The sequence below is a fragment of the Sabethes cyaneus genome, chromosome 2 (genome assembly GCF_943734655.1).
Source record: "Sabethes cyaneus chromosome 2, idSabCyanKW18_F2, whole genome shotgun sequence".
Taxonomy (NCBI): Eukaryota; Metazoa; Arthropoda; class Insecta; order Diptera; family Culicidae; genus Sabethes; species Sabethes cyaneus.
In genome coordinates this window covers 15,566,276-15,579,285 of record NC_071354.1, presented here as the reverse complement: position 1 = coordinate 15,579,285, position 13,010 = coordinate 15,566,276, and the positions used below count along the sequence as shown (strand labels likewise).

The 13,010-nt window shown below is 39.7% G+C and overlaps 3 protein-coding genes across 3 annotated transcripts in view; 2 read left to right on the top strand and 1 right to left on the bottom strand.

Annotated features, from left to right (window-relative positions):
* Positions 1 to 754, top strand: part of LOC128736591 (ryanodine receptor) — a 56,501-nt gene extending 55,747 nt beyond the window's left edge. The window contains exon 29 of the mRNA XM_053831080.1: positions 9 to 754. Within this exon, the coding sequence (XP_053687055.1) occupies positions 9 to 224 (216 nt within the window). The 3' untranslated portion in view covers positions 225 to 754. The remainder of the gene's footprint in view (positions 1 to 8) is intronic.
* A 3,434-nt stretch (positions 755 to 4,188) lies between these two features.
* LOC128734639 (zinc finger protein 436-like) lies at positions 4,189 to 12,193 on the top strand. Its single transcript, XM_053828925.1, has 8 exons — positions 4,189 to 4,259; positions 6,473 to 6,907; positions 6,965 to 7,501; positions 10,386 to 10,793; positions 10,858 to 11,161; positions 11,240 to 11,520; positions 11,587 to 11,874; positions 11,933 to 12,193. Exons 1-8 carry the CDS (start codon positions 4,257 to 4,259, stop codon positions 12,173 to 12,175), a joined length of 2,499 nt encoding a protein of 832 aa, XP_053684900.1. The 5' UTR covers positions 4,189 to 4,256; the 3' UTR covers positions 12,176 to 12,193.
* On the bottom strand, positions 7,926 to 8,813 carry LOC128734640 (transmembrane protein 60). The gene is made up of 2 exons (XM_053828926.1): positions 8,716 to 8,813; positions 7,926 to 8,657 (listed from the first exon to the last, which is right to left on the bottom strand). The coding sequence occupies exon 2, from the start codon at positions 8,648 to 8,650 to the stop codon at positions 8,225 to 8,227; it is 426 nt and encodes a 141-aa protein (XP_053684901.1). The 5' UTR covers positions 8,651 to 8,657; positions 8,716 to 8,813; the 3' UTR covers positions 7,926 to 8,224.
* Positions 12,194 to 13,010: the final 817 nt, after the last annotated feature.

Here is a 13,010-nt window from a genome sequence, read left to right as displayed (position 1 = left end):
CCCTTCAGGTACCGCACGGGTTCGATACGCACGTTGCTCAAGAGCATAATCTAGCGAACTATATGTTCTTCCTTATGCATTTAATCAATAAACCGGACACCGAGTACACTGGTCAAGAAACGTACGTGTGGAATATGTACCAACAGAGGTGCTGGGACTTCTTCCCCGTCGGTGACTGTTTCAGGAAGCAGTATGAGGACGAACTGAGTGGAGGCGGAGGCTAATTTCCCCGCATGCAGCAATCAACAAACGAACACAACAAAAACAAACTAACCTAACAATCAGAAAGTGTGAGAGCCGGTTTTTAAAGACATTTTTTAAAATCGTTTAAATCAAGAGATATTCCAAGTAACCTTACAATTCAGACAAAAAATTAACTTTTCACATTACAAACAAAATTTTGGAAGAGAATAGCTTTGTAACAAAAAAACAATCGACCTAATTAGGGAAAATTTAATTATTTTTATCAACATCCAAGCTCATGATCAATTAATTCACTCTAACCCGAAGCGGTTATCGAAAGTCTTGTGAATTGTTCCATAAAAAATAAAAACGACTAACTGACTGCACGCTACCCGAGACGATGCGCCAACGTGTCGAGCGAAACGACCAACTTAAAATGCTAGCCACGCACATGTACAGAAGATGTTTTACGAACGAAGACTTTCTTTTTTTTATTTTTGGTGCAATGGCATACGGTAATTTATTTACGTCTACATTTGGAAAAGCTAAGATGTTCTTTTTTCTCTTCGTTGTTCAGACAATTTTATAGTGTATGCAACCGTTATCAGATCTAGAAAAAAAAAACAAATTTATGTATGTCAACTAGGCGAATAAGAACTATTGAAACTGTAGTTATTCTTAAACTTTTATCTAGTTAAAAAGATTTTAAACAAACTTAACAATAAAGCAGATCGATTACTTACGAATGAAAACTGAATCTTACTCTGATCCATTGTTCCTTACAAATGAGATTTGGTTTCAGTTAATTGAAAATATACCCCAAAATGTTCTGCGGTGTACTCGCTACTCCATACATGGGTGGATGTTGGGAGCGAGTGGTAGCCCTGGTCAAAGCTTATTTAAGCCGGCCAGGCAGAACAAAGAGATGAAATTAGAGATTTTAACTGCCGACGGTTACGCGCCGTGGCTTTTACCTGTCGCCAGGACAGGTTCTCGTCTACAGCCCGGATGCCGTTGGTTAAGCCATGAGCCTCTGAGTCTTCTAGGAGTGCTTCTCTGCAGATTTTGTTTGCGCCTTTCCACAAGATGTGTCCGGTTCACATGCACCTGTGATCACGAATTTATGTGGCTAACGGCCGTTGATGACATCGACAATGAAGTTTCTCATTTTGAGAGTAATACAAAGCAACGTGATGCCACGCCAGTTACCGCATTCAGTTAGACCTCCTTTTTAGGGACTGTGCCCAATCCAGTCCACCGGTAAAGTTGCAGTTTCCCGCATATTGCTGAAAAGCAGATGCATTATCTGGACTGGCAAAGATGAGTCAGCTTTGAGTATCACGGCTGAAATACAGTCTATCCCTGGCACTCTATTGGATTTCATACTCTTGATGGCTACTTCAATTTCATCCAGCGATGGCGCCCCATTGTTCGGCTAGGGAGTTAGCCAGACTCTCTTGTCTTGCCTAAAGCTCGTTAACAGCCCTGTCCAGTTCAGCGTATCTTTGACGGGCAGCTGTCTTAGCCGATCTGGTCCGCGCTAGCTCAATGCTTTTGCTTCGTTCCGCTTGTTGATCATTCTCCAAGTCTCATCCAAAATCCTCTTCATCCGCCCACCGCGCACTTTACCGAGAGTTTCGTCACTGGTCGTGATGAAGACGTTCTTGATCCCGGTCCATTGCTCTTCGACGGTTCCACCAGGTAGCAACTTCGAGACTCGGGATTCAAGTTGTTCGACAAAGGCCGGGGCCAGTCTGACCAACCGCACGCTACGGTGCTTCCGGCATCAACTTCGGTTACATCTCGCGAATTGTGCTGCTTACGTCTATCGAAAAATACACAGGAATGCAGGAAGGCATCTATAACTATTTGGGACGAACCAACCACTGGTTGAATTGGTGGAAGGCCCCATTAAAAAACAAATAAATAAATATAAATCTATAACTGGACGAGTACAGAGGGTAGGGCATATTGCAAGAATACCAAATAGTAAAAAGAAAACCATTAACCATTACCACATTGCATTGAAACATAAATCAAGGACATTTAATAATTCAACATATTACAATAACACATCTACATACAGTTCTCAAGCTTGCTCTAGTCACACTACCGATGTTTAGTCCCTAGCGCATTATATGCAGTGTCAAACGTGATACACTCTCGTTAAAGATTTACCGTCTTATCGTCGTCTAAGATTTTAATGTGGTGTGTGAAACATCTCTGCCTCCCAAAGCCTCGAGGTATGATGCTGGCCTAATAAGCCAGTCGTCGTATGTTCGAATCTAGGCTGGGAGAGGCTGTTGGAATCAATAGAATCGTAGCAACTGGCCCTGCAATTGTCCTGTATTCTAACAGCTGGCTGCGAAGTCTGTCGTATAAAAACAGAAGGTCAAGTTTTGATAACGGAATGTAGCACCTACTTTGCTTTGCTTTTTTTTTGTGGAACATCTCTGCTGTCAATCTGCTCTCCTAATTTTTAATTCGTTTCAGTATCCGCATATTAACCAAAGTCGCGAAAGTCAATCTGGCCTCTCCGTTTTTTGCGTCTTTTTTGAGTTATCCACGTCGCTTGCTTCCTTCCTGAATGTCTTATACTGTGGACCCCCGTTCGTTTGAACGATTCCTCATGCAAACTAACCGGATTAGTTTTTAATTCGAACAACTGGTAACCCTAAATATGCTGAAACTTGTATGAACTGGTCACTCTGCTCTGTGTTTTGATTTAGTTGGCAGTTACAAGCAGAGATGCCAGAAGTGAAGACATGTCTTCATTTTGAAGACATTTTTGTTACAAAAAAATGAAATGTCTTCACTTGAAGACATGTGAAGACATGTCTTCACCATGCAGTTTAAATGGGCGGAAAGCCGAAGGAAGACAAATGAAGACATTTTTCCTTGATTTGTGAAGACTTCAAAAAATCACCTGGCATCCCTGGTTACAAGCAGCGAATATTTTATTCTCTAATCGAATTTCTATCATAAACGTTGGGAAAACGGAATGTGAAACAAAATGAACACGCTATAGGTCTGTACAAATAAATCGTGTTTATGTGCAAGCAGACTGAAACGTTACGCCGAGAAAGAATAACGAGTTATGATCTCACCGAAGTCAATAAAACCAAGAAACAAAATTACACTCAAATTGCATATAAAAATCCATATGATTATCATGTGCCATATATATTTCCCCTTTTATGACTATTTGAACTACTGTGATAATCATTTAATGAAACATACCGTATTTCACACTGTTCTTCTGATACCAGAATGGCGTTTAGTTTAATCAACTTATGAGTTTGACTTCTTTTTCCTTCTTGCCCTTCTTTTTCACTTCATTTTCTTTGAGCGAAATCGTGTGCGAGATTCGACTGTGATGATCGTGTAAATCAGGGTAGTCTAAATAGGGGTAAATGTCGCAATAAACACAATCCGCCCAGAAGTACATATAAAAATTATACGCATATTGCTGATTGCAAGGAAAATTGTACCATCCAAAGTGCGATATCGCTCATAAAAGTGCTATTTTGCATTAAATCGTTTCGGTATCTTCAGCGCACTTTTTCGTTATATTTCAAGCAATAAGTGCGCCGAAGAGACCGAAACGATTTAATGTAAAATAGCACTTTTATGAGCGATATCGCACTTTGGATGGTACGATTTTCCTTGCAATTGACAATATGAATATGGCAAATTTTTCGCTGACACGTAAATGATAACTGTTTGGCATATAAAGTTCATTTACTAGGCACATCGACAAAATCTGTGTGTGAATCACATCGAAACTATACGAAAAGTTTTCTCAGTGTAGTTTAGAATAATCTACAAAACCATCACAAAATTTAACATTACAATTTTTTCCGTGTCACGTAGCGAAATATTTCACAAATAGTCGGTTTAATTCAGTCGGTAAACCAGGCTCAGCCCAACCCTCACCACACCATCGTTTAACCAATACCAACAAGCAGCTGCCTACTCCCCTCGACGAGCAATGCTGACAACGTTGGCCAACAAAAATTATTCAAAATTGTTATTTACATCGACTAAAAGTTCGAAATAAGTGCTTCAAAACGATGGTAAGTAGCCAAACTTCAGTGACATTGTGCAGGACACACTGTAATTCATCGAACAAAACCGTGAAAAGGATTTTTTCCTCCGTCAAAAACGTGAAATGGCGACTCACAAACTGCTGCCGAAGGTAACCGTCTTGAGTAGTGAAGAATGTACCGGTGTGTTAGTGCGCACGCTGCGCGAGTGCGAAACGAACTGTCAAAATGACCTCCGATTCATATTGGATTCTGCATGCAGCACACGGGCTGCTCAATTTTGTGAACGGAACTGTTGCTTGCAATACATCGCTTTGAAATCGGCGTATGGTTCAATTTAAAGTTTCGTATACGAATAAAGTATATTGATACTGCGAATACTTTTAAATTTTATAAAAAATCGTATCGAATATGTATAAAAATAAACATAGATATGAAACAAAACACTGTTTATTGGCTGTACTGTAACTACGAATTAGCCTTAAAAAAATGTCTGTGAGAAATAAAAAACTATTACATTTTATTTCGTGAATTACAATATACCTAGAAAACATTTTCACATACCTTCGTTAAAAAATTAATTGCCACCATAATACAATAATTTGGAATTAGTGGTGATTTGGTTTTAGAATGTCAAGCCCGCTCCTTAAGGGGGGACCCTACTCTGGAAGGTCGAAAAATAATGGACTTTCGTGAATTTTTCTCGAATGTTGGAATTATAGTTAAGTATTGGGGTATTTTGGTTATAGGTTGAGGTATATTCGAACATGGACTTTCGGTTTTTTGAATGCTAAAATAGTAATTATTATGTTGCTGGTAGATGGGCGCGTGGATGCTCTCTAGAAAATAGTTCCTTACTGGCGGTACGTACCGGGAACCAACGGAGTATTGGAAAACGGATTTCAAGGATGATTTTGAAGCTTTAAGTCAATATCTAAATTGTTACGTAGGGGTTTTTGAAAATTCGAAAAATTACCAAAATGGCGACAATTTTTCCAAAACAAAGGTGTTTTTTCATCAAAAATCGTCAATTAGGAGTGCCTAGAAAATTGAAAAATTGAGATATAAAAAAATGGCTACGTGACAATTTAGATAATTCATTTTTACATGTTGAAAAAATTTCAGCCGAGTCGGCCTACTAGATTCTGAGATACACGTACCGCCAGCTGAAAAAGCATGGTTTCGAGAAAAACGCGTTTAACCCTCTCTGTCCCATGGTAGCACAGCTGCTCCTTGACTTCCGATACTAAAATTGGCCGATAAAATTTTTGAGGCATTCAAATATGGATATTTTGATCTTATAACGTAGTAAAAACATTGTTTTACAAGCGGTATAGTTGCGTTTGACGAATTGCTAATTTATAGCTTTTTTACATGATCAAAAACTGTAAAACACCTCTGGGACAGAGAGGGTTAAAATTTCGTGCAGCGATGCACTTCCCTTAAGGTGACGCCACAGCTTTTGCCACAACTTTCTAACGAGATCAGATATCAAAAAATCCTTTTGGCGTGACATTTCTGAAGGTATAACTCTCTCGAAAATGCAAAAAAATAAAATTCGATTTTTCCGACTTTCCAGAGTAGGGTCCCCCTTAAGGAGTGACATTACGATATAGGTAAAGGAAATCAATTCGCCTTTGAAATTATGGTAGTTTTGTTATCTAAACATCTTTAATTACAAGCGGAAATCCGGTTTCCGCATAAAATATCAATTGCTAGTAAATTTAAATAAACTTTCAATTTTAAAATTGGAAACAAAAATTAAGAAACAAATTTATTTAAAAAAAAGAAAAGTGGTAAGACTTAAGAGTAGTGGTAATAACCTTTAGTTTTTTCTTGCTAAAATTTGTTCAAACAGTTGTTCAACGCATTATTTCATTTTTTGTCTCGTTAAACGTTGTTAATCTGTTGAGCAAAACATGGAAATGAAATAAAAGATTAACAACATTTAACGAGAAAAAAAATAAAATGATGCGTTGAACAACTGTTTGAACAAATTTTAGCAAGAAAAAACTAAAGGTTATTACCACTACTCTTAAGTCTTACCACTTTTCTTTTTTTAAATAAATTTGTTTCTTAATTCTTCTTAATTTTAACAAGAAAAAACTAAAGGTTATTTGCGCAGGAATTACAATATGACAGAGAAATTTAATCACAAATAAATAAATAATCATCAGAGAATTACGGCTTTAACCCTTATAATAAATTTTCCTCAACTGCTTTTTCAATTCTAAAATTCGCAGATGCTTGGAACGGCTGTCCTGTTGGACGGTTTGAAAGAGCCACTCGAGGAAACCATTCACTACTGCTACGTGTGCAATACAGCGGTATCGAGTACGATCAACAACCTCCGTCAACTATTTCCGGCAATAAGTGAAGACGACGATTCGCTCACTCCGGCCACTGTTCTAGCCAACATCTTACAGTTCGATATAACACCAGAGCTGTCCCATTCGCAAGTACTTTGTACCGACTGCAACTCGCTTTGCGACGAGTATCAGCAGCTGTTAGATCGGCTGGATTCGATCAAATTACAACTAACGGTTAGTTATAATAGTACGGTTACAAAACTAGCGGCCAGTTTAACGGCACGAGAATTGGTTGAAGCTGAGGCAGAAGCACTGGATGATTCCAGTGTGTCCCAGGATTTAGTCCTACATGATGTAGATCCCAGAGTCGTAAGTAGCATTCATTATAACCCGTAAACCTAAATTAATTATCACTTCTATTTGAAGGATGGTATTGATCTCGGAGATTTGACCGGGGTAGTATCTGTAGCCGATATAGATTCCGATAGTGAAACGCTGCAAGAAATGCAAATAGTCAGCCACCTACCAAAACAGAACGAACTTTGTCCGGAGCAAATTCTACCGGCGAAAAACTCCCGATCCATCGTTAAAGTTCAACAGCAGACAGTAACTGGCGCTAACAGCACGGTAACGTGCGCCACGGATAAACCATTTGTCGACATTTGCGAGGTTCCATCAACTGCCATAAGCATGGAACAATTTTTCGATAGTGGCGATGGCAATATGGTGGAAATTATTGCCGATAGTAACTCTACGGACTATATCTACGACAGTGTTATCGAAACTATCGGGATTGTCACGGAGGAAGACGTTGGCGACGAAAGCGAACACGTTGGTTTGACGAGTCAACACTTGTCCCTGGAAGAACGTGCATTCGGCACGGAGAGTGAATCGGACAGTGCCCAGGTGCTGATTGAGGCAGCAAACGACAGCCTCAACCGGATGAAGACCCGACTGGAATCGGTGAGTGTAACCAAATAAATCGTACTATATTCTGTTACTGTAAATACTAAATTCGGGTGCTTCTAATGTTAGTTTCAATTTTTGCGCCCGGTTCTATCTATTTATATTATAATGATATTGTTAAAAAAAAATGTCTCGTGCATGTGTAAATTTGATCATTAGCAGCACAAGCACAAGTCAAATTATTCCAAAGTTATGCCTACTAGTTTCTTGTTAGAAGTCTCCTAATCAACCCATATTACAGTCGAGATGAACCAACCCACTACTGAAAATCTCGCAAACAAAAAAAAATACGTCAACATCTTTCAGCAATATTTAAGCATCTTATTGCATTCGAAATTATAAAATCAACAAAACTTACTCAAACGACCCAGAATTCTTTCATCTTCTTAAGATACATCAACATTTAGACACGATTCGCTGCTAAGCCTTTTAGCCTTCCTATAATTTATTCTCTTATTTCCTTAACTTCTAATCGTTGATTTTCAACGACAATTATCGATAGTTGCTTATAAATTACCGAATGAATTTGACTTAATCAAAGTCATTTAATGCTTTCGAGACCGCTTTCTAATTTGAGTCAAAATGTCCAAATTTGCAAACTAATAGCTACATGTTGATGAAATTTAACTTACTAACCTTGTGCCATTATCCGAAACGAGATTTGTCAGAAGACCTTCACGGCGAACGGGGCGAAACACATAGTTTCACCCGAACGTATCCCTAGGATGAGGCAGTCGCCGCCTGGCGGTTGCTTTTATTCGAGGCGATAGAACGGGGCTTCGGTTGCAGATTGGTGGCCATGTACACGATCAGCATCGCTAGTAGGCACCAGATGGGAATCATCATAGCGTACAGTGGGATAGAGTTGTACTCCAGCTTGAGGCAGATAGCAATCTGCGAAACAATCTTCAGCAGGATTCCGGCTACGTAGTATTCGTAGTGACGGAACGAAATCAGTCGGTTTGCGTGTTGTCGCTGGATGATTTCAATCACCACCCAGGTCACCAGAATGGTATCGTACAGCCACAGCGGAATGAATACGATAAACCAGTTCCAGTTGATTCGGCTCTCTAGTCGAAGGCAGAGCAATATCAAAAACACTAGCAAGATGAACCAGGTGAAAAGTGCTCGTTGCACAAAACCCATCGTGAAGCTGGAAAAAATCGGGACAATGTATCGCACTAGCTGCTGATACTTTTTATTCAACTTACCAGTTTAGAAAAATACTAAATTTATCGGTTGATCATCTTTTTTGAACGAAATTTTAGGGAATGTTTAAAATATCTGCTTTACTATGTTCTGCTATTTTGATTTTGGCTTTGTTTTCATAAGGACTGTCAAAGGCTTTCGGGAGATTTCGTTGATTGGCAGCACTGAATTGCCACTTTGTTGCATTCGTTGCATTTCTGATGTCTCACTCGTCTCACTGCTCGCGCTTTGGTCGTCGGCATAAGCTTGAAATATTGCATGTAGGGGAAAGGCGAATAAACTATACATCTGAAGGTAGAGAGTCAATGCAAGCTAAAATAATTGACTGTAATTTTTATGCTAAGGGCCGATATTTCTCGAACGTCACCAATATACGCTCCCAACGGCTCGGATTATTATCTAGTAGCAGTACATGTACGCTCAAAACGATCGACGGTATATACTCCGGGACAAAACCGCCCTCCTCGGTTAAATACTTCGCACGCATACCGGAAATCGAGCTTACTTTTCTCTCCGCAAGACGCTTCGATCAAGGAGCATTCGCCGTAGCACAAAGCTGACGATATGCAAAATGCTAATTAGAACGGTAGTCCCCCACGGACTTGAGACAGCAACTTTACTTCGGGAAGACTGGTTCGAAAACTCCATCCACTGGTTTATCCCATTCGGGATTCCATTTGATGAATTAGGGAGAATTCAAGTATACCATAATGTCGCCATTCACCGCTCATTTCAAACAAAAAATGCTTATATCTTTTTAAAATGGTTCATTATTGTAAAAACTATTGACAACAATAATTTTGTATGTTTAATGATACGAATTAATTTCCACTATATTCATAAAAGCTCATTTCCAAAATAAATAATCTTTATAGTGAGGAGCGAAAAATGCCATTTTGATTAAGGCCAAGTGCAAATGACAAATGACTAAATGGATTATTAGCTCATGCGAACTTGTTGCTTTGGTTATTTAGAAACTATTCTTCTACATAACACGAAATAAGTCAACAGTATTTATATTAGCGTTCTGTACTGCTATAAATGCCAAACCCAAAACAAGGGTCGAGACGCGGATTTGATTTATTTGGCAATAGTAAAAAATATGAGCGGTAAATGGCACCCATATGGGGGGTGAATGGATCATCATATTTCAAGTGAGCGGTGAAAGGGGTCATGAGATTGCATTACTTTTCTTTAAAAAAGTCATTATTATGAAATATTTAGAAACCAAGTAAATTTTTCTTGTAAACACAATTGTTTTCTGTATCTTATGACGCAAATTGGGTTTCGATGGACTTCAATTTAGATTAGCTATGGACAAACTAAGCTAGAATCGTTTTTAAATGAGCGGTAGATGGCGACCGTAGTAATATTCCCCCATACTATTTCTTAGTCTTTTAAGAAAATTTTGTAGCCGGATAGCTCTTCCACTTTTAAGTATAACATCATTATAGACACTTTTAAGTATATAATAAAACATCATTATAGACATGCGCAAATTTCCAAATTCCCACTTCCCAAATTTCAGAAAAGTCTTGATCTACACTATTACCAGTAAAATAAAGCTATTGATTTCGTCAATTTGAGAGCCAACGATCATTGGAGTGGACGAATTACGTATAATCTCATCGATTATATGATTGTGAAATAAAACATACAATTTTATTTTAAGCTTTTCTTCAAAACCAACGACACCTACTATTGCGCCCTATGTAAAGCTGCCAACGGCCCGTCGACAGCGCACAACGTAAAAACCGTTGCGTTGCATCTGAAAACGGAACACAAGGAAAAGATTCTGATCTGCGAGCACTGCGATGCCGTGTTTCATCGTCGAACGGAATACAACGAACATCTGGATCAGCATGCCGCCTCGGAGCTGGTCGGGTTTCGCTGCGACATCTGTTCGACCAACTTCAACAACATTCGAGCACTGCGGATGCATCGCAAAAATCACATGGGCCCTCCCAAGGTATGGGCCTGTGAGGTATGCCAGAAAAAGTACACCTCAAAGAATCTGCTTGATGAGCACATGAACATGCACTCTGGAAAGCGGCCGTTCAAGTGTCCACACTGCCCAAAGGTACCGGTAGCCATAGACTACGTGCAGTTAAATTTATTATCTTACACAAAGCCTTGAATTTCAGGATTTTGCATCCAAATACACTTTGGCCGCGCACATGAAAATTCACCAGGACCGCGAGAGAGTTTTCAACTGCAAGGAGTGTGGTAAAGGCTTCTACAACCAAAGTAATCTACTGCAGCACGAAAAGATCCACACTGGTGTGCGGGATTATGCTTGTACGGAGTGCGAAAAAACATTCATGTCCCAGCATAACCTCGATATTCATCGCATTGTGCACTTGAACTATAAACCTTTCATTTGTCGTACCTGTGGTAAAGGCTTCGCTAGGAAGGCCGAAATTAAGGATCACGAGAGAACACACACAGGTTAGTTTGATATTTCTACTGCCAGATGGAACTTTTGTATTGTTCTGCTATCTTAATCCGTAAAACTATTTTCAACAGGCGAGCGTCCATTCGTTTGCGATATCTGTGAAGCCAGTTTTTCGCAGCGATCGAACCTGCAGTCCCACAAACGGGCGACACATTTCAACGATCTCCGGTACAGTTGTGAACTGTGCGGCCGACGGTTCAAGCGCCGCCGACTACTCGACTACCACATAAAGGCCTGTCACACCGGAGAGCGACCGTACAAATGTGATATCTGTTCCGCAACGTTCGTCTATCCGGAGCACTTCAAAAAGCATCAAAAAATTCACACCGGTTCCAAACCGTTCGCCTGCGAGGTTTGTTCCACTCGATCGGCTCAATGTTTGCTTAGTTGTAACTCATTTTCTCAACTTCCTTTGTAGGTCTGCAACAAAACGTTCAACAGCCGGGACAATCGCAATGCGCACCGCTTCGTTCACAGCGATAAAAAACCGTACGAGTGCGTGACCTGCGGTGCCGGCTTCATGCGTAAACCACAACTCTACGCGCACATGCAACAGCGCAGCCATCTGAATGATACCATAGTAGTCAATCAACCCAGAATTACGAACGATGACATGCTGGAGTTTGATACTACTACGGATTCCATTGGAGATCCAGTCGAATTGGATTTCAAAGATGCTATTATCCTGAAAGAGGAAACGGATGAAGTAAGTCTTAGAGAATCTAATTCGGATTGTGTGTGCTAACGATTTTTTCCATCTTCAGTACTATATAGAAGAAGAGGACATCGATGAAGGCGAGGTAGTGCTGGCAACTAGCTCGAGTCAAGCGCACCTCAACGCAGTTGAACTGACGGATTCGACGGCTTTGCTCGCTTCCTCCGAGGAGTTCATAGACGAATCGGACATCATCAGCCATGATGGCGAAGAGCTGCAGCTGGTCAAACTGCAACTTACTAACTCGAACGGGAAGGATGGCATTACCTGGGTGAACCTGGTATCTCAATAATAGCTAGAGTTAGAGTTAAGAGCGAATTCTTCCAAAGAAAGTTGAATTAAAGTACTAAAATCAATGGCTTTGTTTCGTCTTTTCATTACATTGAAGCCACATTTATAACTTGCCTTTCTCTATCGCCAAAAAGTAAACTAAGATATTACATATTAGACATCAAACGCAAACGCATCAACGTATATGATGCGTTTGATTTGTCCTCTATTTCTTGCATTTAATATTCTCCCGTTACTCGCATAACAGTTTTATTTTTTTATGGAATTTCCAATATAAATAGAACTGTTGTGCGAGTAGCGACAGTTTTTAGCGCCCTAATTATTGAATATCTCTTCACTAATGGAGTTCAGCTACAGCATGATAAAGACTGCATTCGAAATTGAATGGATTTAGCCGAATCAATCATTAGCGACTTCGCATGTCCGGATTTAATCTCACTTCTAATTTTGTTACTAAAAAATTTTACAAACTGTAGGCCCAATTCTGCATTTATTCAAATAATCCAGCACTCAAAGTTCGCACAATATCCGTGAATCTTTCTTAACATTGTGATAAATTTTCGATTATATGGGTCCAGCAGCGTGACCGCATCACACCCCAACTGCGCTGGATTCAATCCCAGATGATGCCAGTGAGATTTTTTGAGCAGAAATTTTTTTGGATCATTCCTTTACTAGACGAAATTGAGTTGATAGAACACGTGGGTAGAAAAGAATCATTAAAACTAGGATAATGGAGGTATTTTGGACCATGCGTTACGCGGTCTCTATTTTGGCCCACCACGGCAAAATCAAATGGAGTGGCCCAAAATAGAGACCACATGGTCCAATGGCCA

Excerpts from the sequence above, each read along its gene's own strand:
- LOC128734639 (XM_053828925.1), top strand. Across the intron at positions 10,794-10,857 it reads AGTGTCCACACTGCCCAAAG|GATTTTGCATCCAAATACAC; the intron begins GTACCGGTAGCC and ends CTTGAATTTCAG. Across the intron at positions 11,875-11,932 it reads TGAAAGAGGAAACGGATGAA|TACTATATAGAAGAAGAGGA; the intron begins GTAAGTCTTAGA and ends TTCCATCTTCAG.
- LOC128734640 (XM_053828926.1), bottom strand. The coding sequence starts at position 8,650 with ATGGGTTTTGTGCAACGAGCACTTTTCACCTGGTTCATCTTGCTAGTG.